The following is a 22,945-nucleotide window of genomic DNA, read 5'->3' on the forward strand; positions in this document are numbered from 1 at the left end:
AACAAAGGTAGTATGATTTTCGCGGATAGAAAATATTTCATTAACTTTTTGTATTAAGGCCTAAGAGTATCTTCGGCCATCTCCAAGAGTGGCTTATTGGCCTAAATGTGGACCGATTTCGGTCCAAATATACCCAACAGTGGTCTATTGCCCCGTTTCAATTTAGGACTGTGAATAGCGTCGGCCTAAATTTAGGCCGACGCTATTCACCGGCCTAAATCTTTTTAATGATAAAATATTAACTTTTATGTTTTATATATTTGTTAATTTGTTGATTGAATGTTATTATATATATGTATTAAGTAGTTTTTAATTATATTTCTTAATTTTCACTTATATATAATAGTTATTTAACAAAAATATATTAATTGAAGATGAACGTGATTTGAGCGCTCCAATTCAAGAGCTGGTCGAAATTTCAGATCCAGAAGTTGAGACGGTTGAAAATGATGAAAATGCTCGATTTTAACAATTTCTTGGACGATATTGAAAAATAAAAAATAAAGAAGCTCATATCCCTTTTCGAGATGCATTAATCGAACATTTGTGGGAACAAATACTAATTTGGAGTAGTTTAATATTTATTATTTTTCTTTTAGTTAATTAAATATAATATTAATGTTGCTTCATTTTTATTATTTAAGTGTAATGTTTTTCTAAATTCATAATTTTATTAGGTTTGAAATTAAGATGATCTTATCCGTTTGGCGTCCAATTGAATTATTATATATGTGAATTAATATCAATATATTAATAGTTGATAAAATAAAATATTGATATATTAATTTGGACCGAAATTTAGACTGGAATAGAGAGTTGTCTCAGTTCAAATTTAGGCCAAGATTTAGGTCAAGAACCTAAAACAAATTGGACCTTGCAGTATTATATTGATTTTTGGGCACATAGCCCAAGACCGCTTTTATAATTTGGGCTGAGAAGATAGCGAAACTACTAGCCCAAAACAAATAGCCCATACCAGCAAACTAACTTACAAATCCAAAAACTTTAAGAACTACAGAGTCCATGCACTTCATCTGCAAATCCAAAAACTTTAAAAACCACAGAGTCCATGCACTTCATCTCCTTACTTCTTAGGTCAGCTTAAAACTTAATAAACACTTTTAATTAATACTGACTTGGGTAAACGGTGCGATGCACTCATTGCTTGTAACACTCGAATAATTTTTAATAATATATTTTATTTTAAAATTATTAAAATATTAATATATATTTTCAATAGATGAAATAATAAATTGAAGAACATAATAAGTTATTTTATTTAAAAAGTTTACAAAAATACTTTTAAATTTAAAAAATACTATTTCTCAAATTTATTTTGCAAAAATACAATTTTTGGCAACTAGAATCAACTGGATACGACGAGTTTCTGCAAGTACATGCAACCTCAAATGCAACAAAAAAAACAACATTCAACTAGTTGCATATCTGTTTAATTTTGGTTGAATCCGTATTTTTGCAAAAAAAATTAGAAAATTGAAAAAATCACAAAAAACTTAGAAAAGTTAGTATTTTTGGTAATTTATCAACTATTTTTTGCTCGAACTAGAAATTAAAATTTACCTGAAGAGCCTCCTTCTCATATTTCCAAACTTACAAAAAGACAAAACTAACATTGATTTATCAAAAGAAAAATATAACAATGTTTTTTAGTTGTAAAAGAGCAATTCTCAACAGGCAACGTATGTCGAACGATATATGGTACAAAGGTTAATTACAAAGACAATTTTTCCAATTTATGAGACGCCTAGTGAACAATGATGCAACTTCACAAAATCAATCGCAGTTTAGGCTGCAGAAAATGTTGGCCAATTGATCAAATTTCTGATGATATATGCAGCTGCTTCCTAAAAAAATTTGCTACTTAAGAAACGTAAAAAACAATGCAGAAGTTCGGAAGATGGTGAAATTATGAATGTTTCTAATGTAATAGTACTCCATACTCCATACTCCATACTGACGATATGACATTCATTTTATCTAGGGCTACGTTGTACCCAAATTTGGAATCGGGTTCACTAATATATAGAAACTGAACTGCACAAGAATAAAGTTTGCTTCAACACTCTTGTCTTCGATTTGTGACACTGCCCTTTTCATGCTCGCGGACAAGGGAAGACTTGACATCGGCTTCAACACTTTCAGGCTCCATTTGCTCAATGAGAACTATACCGTACTTTAACCCTTTATGCCTGCGTCAACTAAAACATAGATACAAAACCATTACGAGAATAATCTTTGCATCTCTGCTGAAGAAAAGTTACAGTTTGGTAACCAATTCCACAAATTAGGAGGAAAAGTGTACTATGACTTCTAATACTACTAGCTTACGGCCCGTGCGATGCACGGGTCTTGGTTAATATTTATACATTTTTAATTTTATTTCATATAATTTTATTAAAATTCTATATAAATAATTAAATACTAAATAATGATTATATACTTATAATTTCAAGTTAGGCTCAACTAGTATAAATAGTATATGATTGATGAGATTTTATGCATAAATAATAATGTAAATGTTTGTTGTTGGTGAGTGAGATTCGAATCCGAAAACTTATATGTATCTTTATAAATAATATACATGTTTGTTGTTAACGGGATTCGAACCTGAGAACTTATATGTATTTTTATAAATAATAATATAAATGTTTGTTGTTGACGGGATTCGAACCTGAGAACTTGTGGAGTGTATTTTTTTAGTATGTAGATCTAACGGCTCTGATTATTTGATGAAGAAGATCCGACGGTCGTGATGTAAAGGGATAACCAAAATGAGGGGTCAATCAAACTACAAATTATAGCTCATTCCGGTTATTATAGTATAGTATAGATTCTACAGTTAAAAAGAGGTAAGCTACGGCAAATACATGTTATTTCTAAAACATGCTAATAATTTTTGCATCTCAGTCCGAAGAAAAGTTACAGTCTGGTGACCAATTCCACAAATTACGAGGAAAAGTGTACTTGTGACTTCTAAGACCATTATGTAGTTAAAAAGAGGTAGCTATGGAACATACATGCTCATACAATCATGCATCAGTGTTAATAGATTAGACGTAATTAGGAATCATTTATATTGCAACTTACAAGATCAACTGCTTTTAGATAGTATGTGAGGCTTGCTCTGGGCCTCTTGAGGAAAATCTTGCAGGCCAGCATTCTTATGAAATACTTCAAATTCACGTCCTACTTAAAATGACTTGAAGCCTGAAAATGCAGGGGTTCGTTCCCCCAAGAAGTCCACCCAGCTAGCATCTCTCGAGAAAATAGCTCAAGGCGACGAGGCTCAAGACCAGGTGCATAGTCCATTAGCAATTCTGAAAATGTCAGAATTAGGAACACAAATAATTTGATGAGTGAAGAATTATCGTTTGGCACATTAAGCAGATTGGTGAAGTGCATGCTATTGCTAATACTTGGATTGTCATTTATAATGAACCTATTACGTCATGGAAGAAACAACCTACGATTTTGAAGCAGATCTGTCAGTGACAGATAATCTTATCAGACCCCTGCATGGCTTTGCATGTGTATTTTTGTTATCCTTATAAATTTAGTTGTATGATGGCAGCACGACCCATCCGTAAGCCTCCGGATTTTTTAGGATCACATAGATACATAAATATACAAAGGTAAATTACACATATCACTTCGTAAAAATATATAATACATAAAATAAGGCTACCTCCAACTGGAGGTTTCCTCGAGTAATCTCCAGGAACGCTGATGAAGACTTGATTGTCCGGTATAGGCTTTAAGCCAGAATATCGATCACAATCCACAGCCTTCAGAAATAAATAAAACCATATTACATTAGCACTTAATACAATTTTACAGATGGAATGTAAGGTAATAATATACTTGAAATTTGAATAACTACTAGATAAAATATAGATGAAAAACTTGATAGTGTCACCTCGTTATAACAGTAACCAAGGAGTAGGCACTCATATGGTCTATGATGAAAGAGATCCAAGTCGCTAATCAATGAGCCATCTGCTTTCACCTGAAAAGTAAAACCATTAGATTTCAAGGATTTGCGTCGCCTGTTTACAAAAGTGTATTGCTTGCTATTTAACATTTAGAGTTGTATATACACCTTTACCCAGTACATGGTAGCCACATATTTGACTCCCCATTTGGGGAATAGTTCGTTCTCAACAAAAGCTCGTAATTTTTCTCTATTGGTCACCCACAAAGCAACTAGTGCTCCCTCAGTATGACTTAATTGCTTTATAGGAAGAGATAAAAAGAATCGGTTAGGCAAAGTTTGGTACCTGTAGATAAAAACAAACATAGAATCAGCAATAATTAATGTACTTAACGCTGATCTGAGCATTTTTAGATTGCAGAAAAATACAACACATCAACGTATAATTGACTTAAATGTTATGGATCAAAACTAATATATATAATTGCTGTATTTAATACTAAGGAACGTGAGTTTCAAGACTCGATTTTGACTGCTCTTGTGTTTCGTGACTCAATCTGCCTTAACAAGATACCTACGTACCTTGCTGATTGCCAAGGATCAAGTCAAAAAACGTAGTTCTTGGTCTGTGGGGTGAGACCCCTTATATAGATGTTGGGAGTCCTTGAATTGGACTTGGTATAGGAGACTTGGTGGTCAAGTCTCTGAATTAGGATAGACTTAGGAGTCCTGGGGAGTAGGAAGCTGATTCCTTATCCCATGAGTTTCCTTGGAGGCCAATTTACAAGGATTTATATCCTCACTAGAACTTATCTTAATAGTTGTTTTTCTCCCTTATTTATTAATTACGAAATTAATAAATAATCAGGTTTTTTGAGCCTTCTTTGTTCCATCAGGCCTGATCTGGTCCATCAGGCCTGATCGATATGTTAACCTTTCTGGTCTAAATGTCATACATCTTTTTATTGGGCCTTGCAGCCCAAACTATAATATTATGTAATCAGGATTTATTTATCCCTATCATTTGCCCCCAACTTTTGGGAAACATTGATTAGGTTTCGCAGAAGTTAAGTCTATTCATTCCCTTGCAGGGTTTCGTTTTTGCGTAAACTGTGGAGCGACCTACACGTTTACAACGATTTTTCCTTTTATTCAGAAATTATCTTAATTTCCAGGAATTTTTCCCTTAATTCCGGGATTTATCCTTAATTTTCTGGATTTTTCCTTTAATTTCTGGGATTTATCCTTAATTTTCTGGATTTTTCCCTTAATTTATGGGATTTATCCTTAATTTTCTGGATTTTTCCTATAATTTCTAGGATTTATCCTTAATTTTCTGGATTTTTCAATTAATTTCTGGGATTTATCCTTAATTTTCTGGATTTTTCCCTTAATTTCTGGAATTTATCCTTAATTTTCTGGATTTTTCCCTTAATTTTTGGATTTATTCCTTATTTCTGAAAATATTTACATTTTTCAAAAATATTTTAAGGAATTTCCTCAATTTCTGTAATTTTTCAGAATTTTTTTTTTTTTTTAATACAGATTTCGACCAGGAATCCATTCGACCAGGATCCTGGTCGAATTAACCTTCAGTATGCCTTGGTCGACTGGATTTCGAGCAGGGTGCATTGAATCAGGAATCCTGGTCGAATTTCGGCCAGGATTTCCCCCCTTCTTTTCTTTTTTTTTCGACTAGGATTTTCTTCCCTTTCGTGTCAGGATTCTTGTTTTTTGACCGAATTAACCATCTTTTGTTGCCCAGGTCGACGTAAATTCGGGCAGGGTCCATTCGACCAGGATTTTACCCTGCTTCCTGGTCGACAGGGTCAAAAAAACGTTCTGGCATTCTGGTCGAATGAAACAGTCATTTCCCTTTTCGACCAGGAATTTTGGGTCAGAATCCTTCTCTTTACCGAAACAGCCCTTTTTTCAGCCTTGGTCGAAGGAAAATCGACCTCAATGCACTCGACTAGGATCTTGGTGCAAGTCCTGATCGAATTGGGTCAGGCTCCTTCTTTATACATTTTTTTTTATATTCTTGGATTTGAGCCCTTAAATCTGGGCTAAATTTCTTCCATCCCGAACTTGGGTCCATGAATTGGATTCTTTTGGGCCAACTTTTTAATGGGTTAAAACTTGGGCCCATTTTAACCGGGTTTGTTTTATTGGGGCTGCCCTTTGGGCCCACTGTTTTTTGCTGGGCTTCAATAAACAATATTTTGGGTCCTAATTCTCTAATTAACTGGCCCCTTTTTTCTGAACTAGGCTTTTCCATAGGCCCAATAATTCTTGGGTTGGTCCCCTTTTCTAAACCAAAGTTCCAGAATCTTCTGGAATTTTGAGGTTTTTTTTTTATGGAATTTTATGCATTATTAACATCACTTATTTTGTTTTTTTTGCCTTGTTTTGCAGCTGCTAAGGAGATTAACGAGGACAATGTTCCTCCTGTTGAAGAGACTGCTAGGATGAAGAAAGCTCGGCTCGCAGGCCTAGACACCCGGGCAAAGGCGACAGAGCCTATTTTCTTGAGAAAGCACAAGGATCCTATGGGGGAGGCTTCAGCTGAAGGAGCTGAGGACCATAATGCTCCTATCACTGCTGCTGCCCCTGCTGCTGCTGCTACAGGCGCCTTTCAGCCTCTCTGGGGATTCCGCCGAGGGGATACCGTGGTTGGTTCCACGAAGCATGCTTGGGATTGGTCCTATCATAGCGTGACTCCCAAGGACTTTACTGACGTGGTGTCCACCCCTGACCTTGAGAGGATTAAGCTCATGGGAGCCCAGTCTCTGGCTTCGGTATGCCTTCTCTCTTTTGAACTTATCTTTCATTCTTGTAGCATTTTCTTGCCTTATACTTTGTTGTTTGTTTTGTTTCAGTCTACCGCCTATTTTCAACGCGCTGTGAGGCAAGCCGAGTCACGGAAGCGGGCTTCGGATAAGGCCGATAATGCCCTCAAGAGGCAACAGAAGAAGTATGCTAACCTGGAGAAGAAGCTCAAGCGCAAGGAGGAAGAACTCGGAGAGTCTAACGCCGAGCTGGTGGTATTTCAGGCGGAGAAGGATAAAGCTATAGACAACTATCTGGACTCGGAGGAGTTTGCCCAATCCATGAGGATTAGGGATGATTCAGTCTTTCCCGGGTTTTTTCCCCTCCTTCTAGCGCCATCCCCAGCCTAGAGGGCCGGTTATAAATGCAATTTTTGGAGGGCCGCGACCTCGAGGGCCTGTGATAAACACGATCTTTGGAGGTCCAACTGCTGCTGGTTTGTCCAAAAACTCCAGAAAGACATATACTAGAGAGGTTATGCATATTGTTGGAGAAGCCCCGAAGAGGGCCAGGACAGAAGTAACATTGGCTTTTGATGATTCTGACCTAGAGTGTGTAAAGTTTCCTCATGACGACCCGCTGGTCATAACACCAATAATAAAAATAGCCCGGTTAATAGGGTCCTTGTGGATAATGGTGCTTCTGTGGATATATTGTTCCACGACGCCTTTCTAAGGATGGGGTATAACGACTCCCAGTTGACACCAACCGACATGCCGATATATGGATTTGCTGGAGTAGAATGTCATGTGGAAGGGATAATCAAATTGCCAACCACCATAGGAACGGAACCAAGGCAAGCAACGCAGATGTTGGATTTCGTGGTGGTAAAGGTTAGTTCAACTTATAATGCTATCATGGGGAGAACAGGGATACATGCCTTTAAGGCAGTCCCCTCTTCCTACCATTCAGTTATGAAGTTTCCCACCCGAAACGGGATTGGAGAAGAGAGAGGAGATCAAAAAATGGCTAGAAGCTGTTATGTGGCCTCTTTGAGGGCAGATGGAGTCGGGGGGCAGGTTCTTCCTATTGAAGATATGGATGTCCGAGAAAATGACGAGAAGAGAGGAAAGCCAGCAGAAGACTTGGTTTCGGTTCCTTTAGACCCCGAGAATCCTGAGAGGATGACTTTCATTGGAGCCACACTAGAGGAGCCCCTTAGAGGAAAGTTGGTGAAATTTTTGCAAGAAAATAGTGATGTATTTGCATGGTCAGCAGCTGATATGTCAGGCATAGACCCGGAGCTGATTACTCACAAGCTAAACGTGGATCAAAACTAATATATATAATTGCTGTATTTAATACTAAGGAACGTGAGCTTCAAGACTCGATTTTGACTGCTCTTGTGTTTCGTGACTCAATCTGCCTTAACAAGATGCCTACGTACCTTGCTGATTGCCAAGGATCAAGTCAAAAAACGTAGTTCTTAGTCTGTGGGGTAAGACCCCTTATATAAATGTTGTGAGTCCTTGAATTGGACTTGGTATAGGAGACTTGGTGGTCAAGTCTCTGAATTAAAATAGACTTAGGAGTCTTAGGGAGTAGGAAGCTGATTCCTTATCCCATGAGGTTCCTTGGAGGCCAATCTACAAAGATTTATATCCTCACTAGGAATTATCTTAATAGCTGTTTTTCTCCCTTATTTATTAATTACGAAATTAATAAATAATCAGGGTTTTTGGGCATTCTTTGTTCCATCAGGCCTGATCTGGTCCATCAGGCCTGATCGATATGTTAACCTTTCTGGTCTGAATGTCATACATCTTCTTATTGGGCCTTGCAACCCAAACTATAATATCATGTAATCAAGATTTATTTATCCCTATCATTTGCCCCCCAACTTTTGGGAAACATTGATTAAGTTTCGCAGAAGTTAAGTCTATTCATTTTCTTGCAGGGTTTCGTTTTTGCGTAAAGTGTGGAGCTACCTACACGTTTACAACGATTTTTCCTTTTATTCAGGAATTATCCTTAATTTTCTGGATTTTTCCCTTAATTTCTGGGATTTATCTTTAATTTTCCGGATTTTTCCCTTAATTTCTGGGATTTATCCTTAATTTTCTGGATTTTTCCCTTAATTTCTGGGATTTATCCTTAATTTTTTGGATTTTTCCCTTAATTTCTGGGATTTATCCTTAATTTTCTGGATTTTTCCCTTAATTTCTGGGATTTATCCTTAATTTTCTGGATTTTTCCCTTAATTTCTGGGATTTATCCTTAATTTTCTGGATTTTTCCCTTAATTTCTGGGATTTATCCTTAATTTTCTGGATTTTTCCCTTAATTTCTGGGATTTATCCTTAATTTCTGGATTTACTCCTTATTTCTGAAAATATTTACATTTTTCAAAAATATTTTAAGGAATTTCCTCAATTTCTGTAATTTTTCAGAATTTTTTTTTTTTTTTAATACGGATTTCGACCAGGAATCCATTCGACCAGGATCCTGGTCGAATTAACCTTCAGTATGCCTTGGTCGACTGGATTTCGAGCAGGGTGCATTCGATCAGGAATCCTGGTCGAATTTCGACCAGGATTTCCCCCCTTCTTTTCTTTTTTTTTCCGACTAGGATTTTCTTCCCTTTCGGTCAGGATTCTTGTTTTTTGACCGAATTAACCATCTTTTGTTGCCCAGGTCGACGTACATTCGGGCAGGGTCCATTCGACCAGGATTTTACCCTGCTTCCTGGTCGACAGGGTCAAAAAAACGTCCTGGCATTCTGGTCGAATGAAACAGTCATTTCCCTTTTCGACCAGGAATTTTTGGTCAGGATCCTTCTCTTGACCGAAATAGCCCTTTTTTCAGCCTTGGTCGAAGGAAAATCAACCTCAATGCACTCGACTAGGATCTTGGTGCAAGTCCTAATCGAATTGGGTCAGGCTCCTTCTTTATAATTTTTTTTTTTTATATTCTTGGATTTGGGCCCTTAAATCTGGGCTAAATTTCTTCCATCCCGAACTTGGGTCCATGAATTGGATTCTTTTGGACCAACTTTTTAATGGGTTAAAACTTGGGCCCATTTCAACCGGGTTTGTTTTATTGGGGCTGCCCTTTGGACCCACTGTTTTTTGCTGGGCTTCAATAAACAATATTCTGGGTCCTAATTCTCTAATTAACTGGCCCCTTTTTTCTGAACTGGGCTTTTCCATAGGCCCAATAATTCTTGGACTGGTCCCCTTTTCTAAACCAAAGTTCCAGAATCTTCTGGAATTTTGAGGTTTTTTTTATGGAATTTTTCTTTAATTTCTGGATTCTTCCAGAAATTTCTCAAATATGCACTAAAATCCTTTCAAGTACTTGGTGAAGCATTCCAGAATGTTCCTGAAGTTGGGCCCAAATGGGCTTTTCTAGGCCCAATTTCCCCTTTCTTCTCCTATATAAAGTGGGGGAGGAGTGTGCTTTCATTCACACTCTCCACCCTTCATTTCACACATCCTTTCTCAAGCTTCCTAACCTCCTCCTCTCTCAACTTCCCTTCCTTAATTTTCCAGCCCTCTTTCTTTCAAAGTTTCCAGGCTTTTCCAGCTTTGCTAATGGCTGACAAGAGTTCCGAGAGGGCGGCCAAGATAGCCTCGGCTTCAAAACGAGGTAAGGATATCGAGATCCGTTCTTCGTATATGTCTTTAATCGATATGATTAACACTAGGGGGGATGAATATCCCTCTACTGCACACCTCGATTCTTTTAATCATTGTAATACTTGGCACAATATAGATTTCGATAAACTAAATGCACGTTATAACGTCCTTCCTCCTCTTAGATTAAGTTTCCTTTCCACCCTTTTATTCCTCATCTTTTAGCTGATTTACAAATCAACCCGTGTCAGCTTCCTCCAAACGCCTGGAGGAACATTTTATGTTTTATGGTCTACTGCCTTAGGGAGGGCTTTCCTCTTTCTGTAGCTGTTTTTAAGAAGGTCTTTCAGTGCTATAATAGCTCTTCAAGTATTTGTGGCTGGGTCTATGTCAAGCAAAGGCCCAAAAGTAAACGCATCTTTAACAGCGCCTCCATTCCTGATAACAACCAAAACTGGAGGAATAGTTTCGTTGGGTTACGTTAGGAGAATGGTGACTGGGGCACACTCTTCCAATCTTCCGATCTTCCTTCGGTAAGGTCAGTGATGGTAGCCTCAAATCCATTCACTTAACTCCTGAGGAAACTATTATTTATAATAGTCTTACTCAGGACAACGGCACTACTACCAGCTGGACTCTCTTAGAGGAGTTCTCCCTCATTCACGTGGGAATATCCTCTGTTTCTCGACAGGGTATTTTTCTTCCCTTATCATCTTTGTTTCATTTCATGCATTATTAACATCACTTATTTTGTTTTTTTGCCTTGTTTTGCAGCTGCTAAGGAGATTAACGAGGACAATGTTCCTCCTGTTGAAGAGACTGCTAGGATGAAGAAAGCTCGGCTCGCAGGCCTAGACACCCGGGGAAAGGCGATAGAGCCTATCTTCTTGAGAAAGCACAAGGATCCTATGGGGGAGGCTTCAGCTGAAGGAGCTGAGGACCATAATGCTCCTATCACTGCTGCTGCCCCTGCTGCTGCTGCTACAGGCGCCTTTCAGCCTCTCTGGGGATTCCGCCGAGGGGATACCGTGGTTGGTTCCACGAAGCATGCTTGGGATTGGTCCTATCATAGCGTGACTCCCAAGGACTTTACTGACGTGGTGGCCACCCCTGACCTTGAGAGGATTAAGCTCATGGGAGCCCAGTCTCTGGTTTCGGTATGCCTTCTCTCTTTTGAACTTATCTTTCATTCTTGTAGCATTTTCTTGCCTTATACTTTGTCTATAGCTTTACCCTTCTCCGCCCGAAGTACCACCAGCTCGGCGTTAGACTCTCCGAGTTCTTCCACCTTGCGCTTGAGCTTCTTCTCCAGGTTAGCATACTTCTTCTGTTGCCTCAAGACAAGGGAGTCGATAATGGGGGCAAAGAGAAAGATGATAAAGAAAAAGAATATTGGGTTCTCTATTTTGATGGAGCATCAAAAACAAACTCCAGGGGAGCAGGATTGGTTTTGCAAAGCCCTGATGGGTTCTTAATTGAGTATGCTATGAAGTTAGACTTCCCAACCACAAATAATGAGGCAGAATATGAAGCCCTGATAGCTGGCCTTGGCCTAGCTGGAACACTTAGAGTCAAAAACTTAAAGATCCGTGGAGACTCAAAACTGATCATATCCCAGGTAAAGGGAGAATTTGAGGCAAGGGATGATACGATGGCTAAGTATGTCCGCCTCGTAAGGGCTATGATGACCCAATTTAATGAATGCCATGTTAAACACATTCCAAGGGAAGAAAATGCTAAGGCACATGCGTTATCAAAGTTTGCTTCATCTGAGATAGAAGAAAGTTCAGGAAGCGTGTACTTCCGTGTTTTGAAGACACGAAGCATAGATGTTAAGCTTGTGGCTCCCATAGGCCTGGGGACGTCATGGATTAATCCCATCAAAGCTCACATTCAAACCGGTTGGTTGCCAAGCGATGCAACTGAAGCACGGAAGTTGACTGTTCGGGCACTAAGGTACACTTTGGTAGATGGGATTCTGTACAAAAGATCTTTCGTGGTTCCTTACTTAAGGTGCCTCAGGCCCGATGAGGCATGCTTGGCTCTTGAAGAAGTGCATGAAGGTATTTGTGGACAACACTTGGGGGGCAGGGCCTTGGCTCATAAGATAACCCGTTTAGGCTTCTATTGGCCAGAAATGATGGCTTATGCCAAAGAATATGTGAAGAAGTGTGATCGCTGTCAGAAGCATGCACCAGTTGTTAGACAACCCCCCGAGATGCTGACCTCTATTAACTCGCCTATTCCCTTTGCTATGTGGGGGATGGATATTCTAGGGCATTTCCCTATGGCCACGGCACAAAGGAAGTTTTTGATTGTAGCCATTGATTATTTCACTAAGTGGATTGAAGCCAAACCCTTGGCCAAAATCACGACTAAGCAAGTTGCACAATTCCTGTGGGAAAACATTATGTGCCGATATGAAATTCCCCGTATCCTCGTCACTGACAATGGAACACAATTCAACGAGGAATTCAAGAAGTATTGTGAAGAAAATGAAATTGAGTTACGGTTCACCTCTGTGGCTCATCCACAAGCCAATGGGCAAGCGGAAGTAGCAAATCGAATAATCCTGGATGGACTAAAGAAGAGGATCGAGAAGTCAAGAAATAATTGGGTGGATGAGATACTTCCCATATTATGGGCCTATAGGACTACCTGTAGAGTCACGACAGGAGCAACTCCTTTCATGTTGGCATATGGGGCAGAAGCAGTAGTTCCCGTGGAGATATCACATTCCTCTCCAAGGATTCAGGCTTTCAATGCTGAGGAAAATGAGGAAGGACAAAGGTTAGCTCTGGACTTAATCGACGAAGTGCGAGATGGGGCACATGCAAAGATAGTAGAGTATCAGAAGAAGGCTTCATTCTACTACAACCTAAGGGTTAAAGAAAGATTTTTCAAACAAGGTGACCTGGTCTTGAGGAAGATAGACGCTTCTGGTGTAGGACAGAAAGGGAAGCTTGCCCCGAATTGGGAAGGGCCGTACAGAGTCAAGAGTGTGCAAGGTAGAGGAACCTACAAGCTAGAGATTATGGATGGTTTTGAAGTCCCGAGAACTTGGAATGCACAAAACCTCAAGGTTTACTATGTGTAAGGCAGTTGGATACGATTCTCACTTGTCAAGATGGCGAGTAGGTTGAAAAGCACCTTGAAGCTTTGCGTGCTTAGAATTTATATGTTCTAGTTTTATTACGAAGTTTATTAAGACTTGTGTAAGGGACGAATCCCAGACAATTTTATGAAATAAAACAAAGATGATAAGGGAAGAAAAATACCCTGTTGAGAAACAGAGGATATTCCCACGTGAATGAGGGAGAACTCCTCTAAGAGAGTCCAGCTGGTAGTAGTGCCGTTGTCCTGAGTAACCCATTATAAATAATAGTTTCCTCAGGAGTTAAGTGAATGGATTTGAGGCTACCATCACTGACCTTCCCGAAGGAAGATCGGAAGATCGGAAGAGTGTGCCCCAGTCACCATTCTCCCAACGTAACCAAACGAAACTATTCCTCCAGTTTTGGTTGTTATCAGGAATGGAGACGCTGTTAAAGATGTGTTTACTTTTGGGCCTTTGCTTGACATAGACCCAGCCACAAATACTGGAAGAGCTATTATAGCACTGAAAAACCTTCCTAAAAACAGCTACAGAAAGAGGAAAGCCCTCCCTAAGTCAGCAGACCATAAAACATAAAATGTTCCTCCAGGCGTTTGGAGGAAGCTGACACGGGTTGATTTGTAAATCAGCTAAAAGATGAGGAATAAAAGGGTGAAAAGGAAACCTAAGTCCAGCATTAAGGGCATCTGTGTAAATAAAGAGAGTGTCGGGTCTCCAATGGCAAGTACGGTCACCACCCGAGACTGGAACTAATCTAAGAGGAGGAAGGACGTTATAACGTGCATTTAGTTTATCGAAATCTATATTGTGCCAAGTATTACAATGATTAAAAAAAACGAGGTGTGCAGTAGAGGGATATTCATCCCCCTAGTGTTAATCATATCGATTAAAGACATATACGAAGAACGGATCTCGATATCCTTACCTCGTTTTGAAGCCGAGGCTATCTTGGCCGCCCTCGCGGAACTCTTGTCAGCCATTAGCAAAGCTGGAAAAGCCTGGAAACTTTGAAAGAAAGAGGGCTGGAAAACTAAGGAAGGGAAGTTGAGAGAGGAGGAGGTTAGGAAGCTTGAGAAAGGATGTGTGAAATGAAGGGTGGAGAGTGTGAATGAAAGCACACTCCTCCCCCCCTTTATATAGGAGAAGAAAGCCCATGTGGGCCTAGAAAAGCCCATGTGGGCCCAACTTCAGGAACATTCTGGAATGCTTCACCAAGTACTTGAAAGGATTTTAGTGCATATTTGAGAAGCCTTTTTCCAATTTTTTGCGAGACAAAATGTACCAGAAAAAGAAAAACGGAAGTATATCCCCAGTACATTAGTTTTTGAACTAAAAGCTTCCAACCAACTCATTCTGACTGAGCAGGAATTTCACAGTTTTGATAAATATTCTTTTATGTAAAACACCTTAACTAGAAAAAGCTTTTCTAGTTTCAGTTCGCGTCAGTGATGGATCTTCAACATTTCTTTAAGTTTCACTTACTCTAACGAAAAATTATTTTGCAGCGAGCCAGCGACCAAAAATCTATGTTAATTGCCACTTGGCATATAGAGATGCTAGCCATCTCCCATAGATTGAGACCTGTATTAACCTTTATACAAAAAACTTATGAACTACATGGAAAAGGTATTCGAAAAGTGAGTTCCAGTTTCCCTCCTTTATTCATCTATAACCTTTTAATTATGGTCAAAACACGGGGCAGTTAATAAATAAGGAAATGTTAGGTTCAGTTATAATAGTACATTTCAATAATGCACATTTTTCTGATCATGTGGTATATAGTGTTTTCATTTCCTTAATTTAATGGGAATATACTATCCACATTACAGTTTTGCACTCATTTCCTAAACCCTATAAAAGCATAGAAAGATGCAAAATTTGAATAGTAACACCATACTTAAGTTTTTGTCGAGCACTGCCATTTTCCCATGGCGGATCAATTACTATAAGATTGAAGCAGCGATCAGACTCGGCCGCAAAAAGGAGTTGTAAATTTATAAATCATATGGGTAAAGGTGAAATGGTAAAACAATTCTCCAAATTAAATATATTTTAGGACGGCTTTTCCTCCAACTAATACTGGGCTTAATAGCATTTCTAAATGCACTTAAAAAGGCCGGGAAGTGAGAGAAAACTAAGAAACACAACCACAAAAAAACAGCCCCATTGTGGCTAATACTGCAAAGTCACAGCACGGAGAAGTGGTAAATTTCGGGTGTTCACTCTTCTTTCTCTCATATCCATAAATCTGACTTCATATTCTTAATATACCCAATGTGTAATTAACAATACAAATATGTCATGTGACAATTAAATTAAAGATGCAGTCAAATAGTTGAACAATAAAATAAATAAGGAGTTAAATGGGCTTTGTGGCGATAAAGGGACTTGATATGATCAATTTTAGACACAAATCAATCAGAAGAAAAATGTTACAGTTTAAAATTAATCAAAATCATTTGCCAGTAAAATTCATTTTAAGATGCTTGTTTTTTGAATGATTATAAAGTCCAGTTTACAGTTATGATTAACATTCAGATAGGGATGCAAGTTGGCAAGATAAATTGATAGTCTAGATTTTATATAGAACTTAAATATAATTACACAAATTGCTAAAATATAGAGGAAAATTAATGGACAGCAACCCTCCCCAAATGCAGGAACTCAATGAGCTTATAGTGCAAAAGCTGCACAAATAATTATATTGGTTTAAGTCATTCGCAACAATCAGTGAAGTGAATATAACACTTGCCAAAACCTTTACTTATGTTTTGCCTTTAAACTATCATTGTTAACCGATCAGTTGTCAACAACAGATTTATCAAGTTTACATATACTAATTCTTTAGTTTTTCTTAATAAATATAGCTTTTAATTAGAATCAAGTACTTTTCAGCAAAGATTACCAGGAATCAGGTTGTGAATCTTCCCCAAATCAGACTTCCACATGTCAAGAGAAATATAATCATGATTAGAATGTTCAACACCAACATTTTTCAAAGTATACAAACACAAATATGGAGAATTTTATTCGATTTCATTTTAATTTACTAAATTGAAAAGATAACATAATACAAAGAAGTGGAGACATAGATAGATATATGTTGTTTAGGCAAAATTTATTGCATACCATAAAGAAGCTGCTCTCTCTAGGTAATATGTATTTGTTGTTTAAAAATATGGCCTCCGCGTCATTGCTAGTCTCATTCACAACCAAGTTGTCAAAGAGCGGAATAGTTTTAGATTCACATGACTGGATGCGGGAGAAACCTGAGATTTCAATATTTAGTACTAAGCTAGATTGCTCAAATTACATCAGGTCAAAGGAAATGGATGCATTAAAAAGCAAGTACTTTCTATACAGGAGCCTAATCAAATACAAGTTTTACGGTAGAAGTTAGTTAACAAAAGTGTTTGAAGGTAGAAGCTCATCTTGAAGTGCCTCCACAAAGTGCAATATAGAAACCAAAAGATGAAACTAGCAATACAAGGACACGTGTTCTTCGAACCAATTATGTTAGAAAAAAAATTAGAATTAAATCCCCTGATACCTTGTACTTCCACCTCTACCCCACAATTACTATTTTAATAGGTGTTTACCGCATCCAGCCTGAGCGAAGACCTTGTGTGCATGTGAATTTTATTCTTGTATCTCAAAAATTCCACAAAAAAATAAAATAGACAAGTACTGAAATTGACCTGCTACTCAACAATGTAAACTACTAAACTAGTAACCAACAATATGTGCGTTTTTCTTTCTAAATACCAAATAATCTCTTATCCTTCAAAAAAACTCTATCACCTCCTCTCTGGTTATACTTTTTTTCATATTCTATCTGGAGGTAAATGCACTAGCTATACAACAAGAATGGATCACATCACACATCGCGTTATCCACAAAACAAGAATCCAGATTCTAAAAAGTGGTTGAAACTTGGGATGTAAACTTTGATATCACTAAAACCTGGACAACTGTTCAGTTTTCCATTGCTAATGGACTGAATCCATCAGTGTGCCATATTCCGTGGTTACGAGCAAGCAGAAATTACTCAGGTCCAATGACTTATTGCTTTTGAAAATCTAAGCTTTCTTAAAATAAAAGGATTGTGCTTTACATAAGATAATATTTAGAAGGAATGAGCCCCCAAACGATTGTGGGCCCATTTAATCCAGGCATATACTAATTTATCCGCATAAACAGCTTAATATTTCCATCATTAATCAGGCAGCTACTTAATAATATAATAATGTATCGAATCTAAAACAAGGCAATAAAATTTAATATGCATCTTCATAAAATCAAGATTATAGCTACTTAATGAATTTTGACAAACCTCCATTTTGAGATTCCTCAGTCAAACACTCATTGTAACATAAATTAAGAGTAATCTCGTACATAGGAGCTTGCCAAACAGTCCCTAACTCCACAAAAGACTGCTCAACACCTGCCTCTTCCGCAGCTTCGTCACCTCTCAAATTTCTCAGACGTTCTAAAACATAGTTGTTGCTAAGTAAATCCTCATGTGCCTTCAACATGAACACCCTAGCCTCCTACAATCAAGTTATATACACACAACACATTACGTATTTACACACTTTATGACTATGTAGTAAATATTTGTACACAAAATAGATTACACTGTATTTACACTTAAGACCGGTCACGAAGTAGTATAGTATTCACACAGACAAATCAATCACACTGTATCCATACGAAAAAGTAACAATACGTAAGAGTCCGCAATTACATAACACAGAATTAACTAGAATTTATAGATTATAGTCAGCTAGCCATGTATTTACACACACAATCCACGACATTGTATATACGCAAACAAAATTAGTTACACTATATTCATACTCATAACTAACAACGCGTAAGAGTCCGCATTCACGTACACAAAAGTAATTAGAGTTTTCGTCCAATAGTCATGTCATTTAGACAATCAATCTACGACATTGTATACACACACACAAAATCAGTTATACTGTATTCATACGCACAAGTAACAATGCATAAGAGTCCGCATTCACGTACACAAAAGTAATTAGAGTTTTCGTCAAATAGTCATGTAATTTACACAAAAAATCTACGACATTGGAAATACACACACAAAATCAGTTATACTGTATTCATACGCATAGGTAACAACGCGTAAGAGTCCCCATTCACATAACACAAAATTAACAAGAGTTTATAGTCAATTCTCAATTAGTCATGTACTCGCACACACACACACGAATCAACACATTATAGTCTGCACCTACACACACAATATCAATTACACTGTATTAACACACACACACAAAATCAATCACACTGTATTGACACACACACAAAGTATCCATCAATCTCTCTCTCTCTCTCTCTCTCTCTCTCTCTCTCTCTCTCTCTCCCCCCCCCCCCCCCCCCTCTCTCTATCTCTCTATCTCTCTCTAACTCTCTCTATCTCTATCTCTATCTCTATATCTCTCTCTCAATTACACCGGATTAACACTCACAAACATCAATTACACTGTATTCACACACACACACGCACAAATAAGTACAAATACACACAGAAATCGATACAAATAAGGCACTACCAAATGACGCCGATTAGCGAGCTGCTCTTTCTCATTTAGACTCCGCGACGTCGTTTTGACCTTTCGTTTCCTCTTTCTACTAACACTTTTTGAACTCAAATTCGTTGATTCGAAGAAACGAGAGTAGTAAACAGATGGAGAGAGTTTGAACCGGCTGTAATGCCGGTTCAGCACTCGGACCGGGTCTATGAACACTGCGTTTGAGTTCTCGAACCGGTACACTCCGGTTTTCTCGAAACTCGGTAGCTTATTTTCGGCGGTTTTTTCAGTCTCCGCCATTTTTGTTGCAGCTAGTAAAAATCAGCTTCGAATGCATAGGTAAAGCACTTTTAAGTCTGAACCCAGCCCAAAACGACCAGGCCCAAATTCTGGAAGCTCGTACTATGTTATTAGTAAATGGGCTACGGTATACTATAAAATCACTACTACTGGGCTCACCAAAACCGAACCGAAACTGAAAAATCGAACCGAGCTGTGCCAATTCGGTTCGATTCGATCCGATCCTGAATTTTTAGAAATTCGGTCTATTCGAAATTGACCGAAATAAAATTAGGTTTGATCCGATTCTTTTAAAAAATATTTCGGTTCAGACTGAATATACCAAATTATAAATACTATAATTTATATTATATACATTTTACATTTTATAATTTTAGTTTGTAATTGTATTTATACACTCTTTGTACTCTATATATCACCTTACTTTAATTATATTTTAGATTTTATAATTTTTCGTTTAAAATTTCAATAAAATTTTATTTTTGAAACAAATTCGGTCTATTCGGTCCAAAACCGGACCGAACCGAACCGAATTATTTATGTTCGGTTCGGTCCAGTCCATATTACAATTTCGGTTCGGTCCAAAAAAAAATGGTAATTCGATTTTTCGATCTATTCGGTTCGGTTCAATTTTGGACTGAACCGACCGAATGTTCAACCTTACTTTCGTACCAACCAATTCTATACATGTAATACGGGGACTCGGCACATATTTTAAGACGTATTAAAAATATAGTTTCATAAATTATTTTAATTATTTTTTTCTTCTAATTTTAAAATAGAATGTTTGAAGTTTAATATAGAAAAGAGAAATATCAAAAACAAATTATGGAGATTTTCTATATATTCACCTTAAAATGATTGTCGAACTTTAAAAAAAAAACCGTGGAAATGAATAGAACAAAGGTAGTATGATTTTCGCGGATAGAAAATATTTCATTAACTGTTTGTATTAAGGAAGAGTATCTTCGGCCATCTCCAAGAGTGTTTTATTGGCCTAAATTTGGACCGATTTCGGTGCAAATATACCCAACAGTGGTCTATTGCCCCGTTCCAATTTAGGACTGTGAATTAGGCCGACACTATTCACCGGCCTAAATCTTTTTAATGATAAAATATTAACTTTTTATGTTTTATACATTTGTTAATTTGTTGATTGAATGTTATTATATATATGTATTAAGTAGTTTTTAATTATATTTCTTAATTTTCACTTATATATATAATAGTTATTTAACAAAAATATATTAATTGAAGATGAACGTCATTTGAGTGCTCCAATTCAAGAGTTGATCGAAATTTCAGATCCAAAAGTTAAGACGGTTGAAAATGATGAAAATGCTCGATTTCAACAATTTCTTTGACGATATTGAAAAATAAAAAATAAAGAAGCTCATATTCCTCTTCGAGATGCATTAATCGAGCATTTGTGGGAACGATATACTAATTTGGAGTAGTTTAATATTTATTATTTTTCTTTTAGTTAATTAAATATAATATTAATGTTTCTTCATTTTTCTTATTTAAGTGTAATGTTTTTCTAAATTCATAATTTTATTAGGTTTGAAATTAAGATGATTTTATCAGTTTGACGTCCAATTGAATTAGTATATATGTGAATTAATATCAATATATTAATAGTTGAAAAAAAAATATTGATATATGAATTTGGACCGAAATTTGTCTCGGTTCAAATTTAGGCCAAGATTTAGGCCGAAACGCAGTGCCACTCCCTTAAGAACCTAAAACAAACTGGACCTTGCAGTATTATATTGATTTTTGGGCACATAGCCCAAGACCGCTTTTATAATTTGGGCTGACAAGATAGCGAAACTACTAGCCCAAAACAAATAGCACATACCAACAAACTAACTTACACATCCAAAAACTTTAAGAACTACAGAGTCCATGCACTTCATCTCCTTACTTCTTAGGTCAGCTTAAAACTTAATAAACACTTTTAATTAATACTGACTTGGGTAACCGGTGCGATGCACTCATTGCTTCTAACACTCGAATAATTTTTAATAATATATTTTATTTTAAAATTATTAATATATTAATATATATTTTCAATAGTTGAAATAATAAATTGAAGAACATAATAAGTTATAATAATATATGTTTTATGATAATTTGAGACTTGACTGAAAATAAATAATTTAATATATAATAATATATAATATGTTATTCACGGAACTCGAACCTTGAACCTATAAAAATTCAAAAAATATAGAATATAAAAGTTTAAATATAATTTGTTGTTAACGGTATTCAAACCCTGAGAACAGTTTACATATTAATATAATATTTTATTATTATTACTTTCAACACTATCGTACCGAACAACATACCAACTACTAGATAGAAGGTGTTTAGCTTATAATAGAATGCTATAGATTATTACATCTAACGATTCATATTTATTTATCTTTAGATCTAACTGTTGTTATATATTGTATTATTAAACAATCGACCAACTATTAAATAGAAGATATTTTGCAAATTTAGCCTCAATAATCTCACAAACACAATAGTCATGAGATTGAGCCATAATCATGTTCATATGCAAGACGCATGTACATTTAGTTTGATGAGATTTTAATCTAGTGACGAAAACGAAAACATGTCATGTATGGCATTCAACAGCTTAAAAATAATAGGGATCCAAAAGATTATTAGATGAAATTTAAATTTAATTTCTTCCTCATTTTATACTCCTTCAGTCTCACTCAATTGTTATCGTTTTTGAGAAAGTGTCTGACACGCATTTTAAAATGAATAGAAAATATTGTTCTTTATTTTTTAAAAAAAAAAAATTCTTTTCTGAATAAAAATAGAATATTTAAAACGCTGGGACATATAATGGACTAATTGGTACCACCTTATTGACTCATTTACATAAAACATAAATGTAGATTTGATACTTGACAAAGATGCAAAACTAACATGCAATTGATTCCATTTTCTTTTTCTACAAACAAACCTCAGATTTGTTCATTCACTTTAGTTTGGATTGCTTTGATCTAGCAATTTGTCACTTTATTTCTCAGTCGCATCAAATCAATACCCTTAGTTTCAATTTCTTTTACTATAGTCTTAGTTCTCCCCTTGAAAACGTGTTAAATTATTTACATGCAAGCTTTTACTTTTTTGTTTATTTAGAATGTGATGTGAGATGCCGGTTAATCAAGTATTCAAGTCACGTGAGATTTGATAAGATATGGCAATAAAACTTGCCATTAGGCTTTTTCATGGCCAAACAAGTTTGCAATAGGTGTCTTCAGCCTATGAATGTTTGGTGGGCGATTAGGTTTGGTCATGAGTTATGAATGATCTGGTTGGTTTAGGTTGAGGGTGACTGATATACGGGCTTGGTGAAACCGCCCTGTTATAGTAAGGCTCTGTTTGGAATGCTGTTGAAAACTGTTTAGCTGTGATAAAAAATGTCGGTGGAAAAAGTGTTGTCAGGAAAATTAGATGATTGTTTGATATTTTTTTTTAATTTATATATATTTCGAGATATAATATATAAAAATAATATTTTTGAGAAGTTTGATGATGAAACTGATAGTTATTTCATGCAAAAGCTGAAAACAGTTTTTGCTAAT

At 36.6% G+C, this 22,945-nt stretch overlaps 1 protein-coding gene across 1 annotated transcript; it reads right to left on the bottom strand.

Moving 5' to 3' along the window:
- Positions 1-1,611: 1,611 nt before the first annotated feature.
- Positions 1,612-19,491, bottom strand: LOC141721713 (methyltransferase-like protein 2). The gene is made up of 10 exons (XM_074524773.1): positions 19,056-19,491; positions 17,804-18,020; positions 16,600-16,739; positions 16,370-16,409; positions 15,368-15,434; positions 4,121-4,298; positions 3,938-4,027; positions 3,707-3,806; positions 3,109-3,338; positions 1,612-2,219 (listed from the first exon to the last, which is right to left on the bottom strand). The coding sequence occupies exons 1-9, from the start codon at positions 19,332-19,334 to the stop codon at positions 3,208-3,210; spliced, it is 1,242 nt and encodes a 413-aa protein (XP_074380874.1). The 5' UTR covers positions 19,335-19,491; the 3' UTR covers positions 1,612-2,219; positions 3,109-3,207.
- Between the last annotated feature and the right edge of the window lie 3,454 nt (positions 19,492-22,945).

The sequence above is a fragment of the Apium graveolens genome, chromosome 4 (genome assembly GCF_009905375.1).
Source record: "Apium graveolens cultivar Ventura chromosome 4, ASM990537v1, whole genome shotgun sequence".
In the NCBI taxonomy this organism is placed as follows: Eukaryota; Viridiplantae; Streptophyta; class Magnoliopsida; order Apiales; family Apiaceae; genus Apium; species Apium graveolens.

Excerpts from the sequence above, each read along its gene's own strand:
- LOC141721713 (XM_074524773.1), bottom strand. The coding sequence starts at position 19,334 with ATGGCGGAGACTGAAAAAACCGCCGAAAATAAGCTACCGAGTTTCGAG. Across the intron at positions 15,435-16,369 it reads CAACCTGATTCCTGGTAATC|ATCGCTGCTTCAATCTTATA; the intron begins TTTGCTGAAAAG and ends CGGCCGAGTCTG. Across the intron at positions 3,807-3,937 it reads TTGGTTACTGTTATAACGAG|GCTGTGGATTGTGATCGATA; the intron begins GTGACACTATCA and ends TTATTTCTGAAG.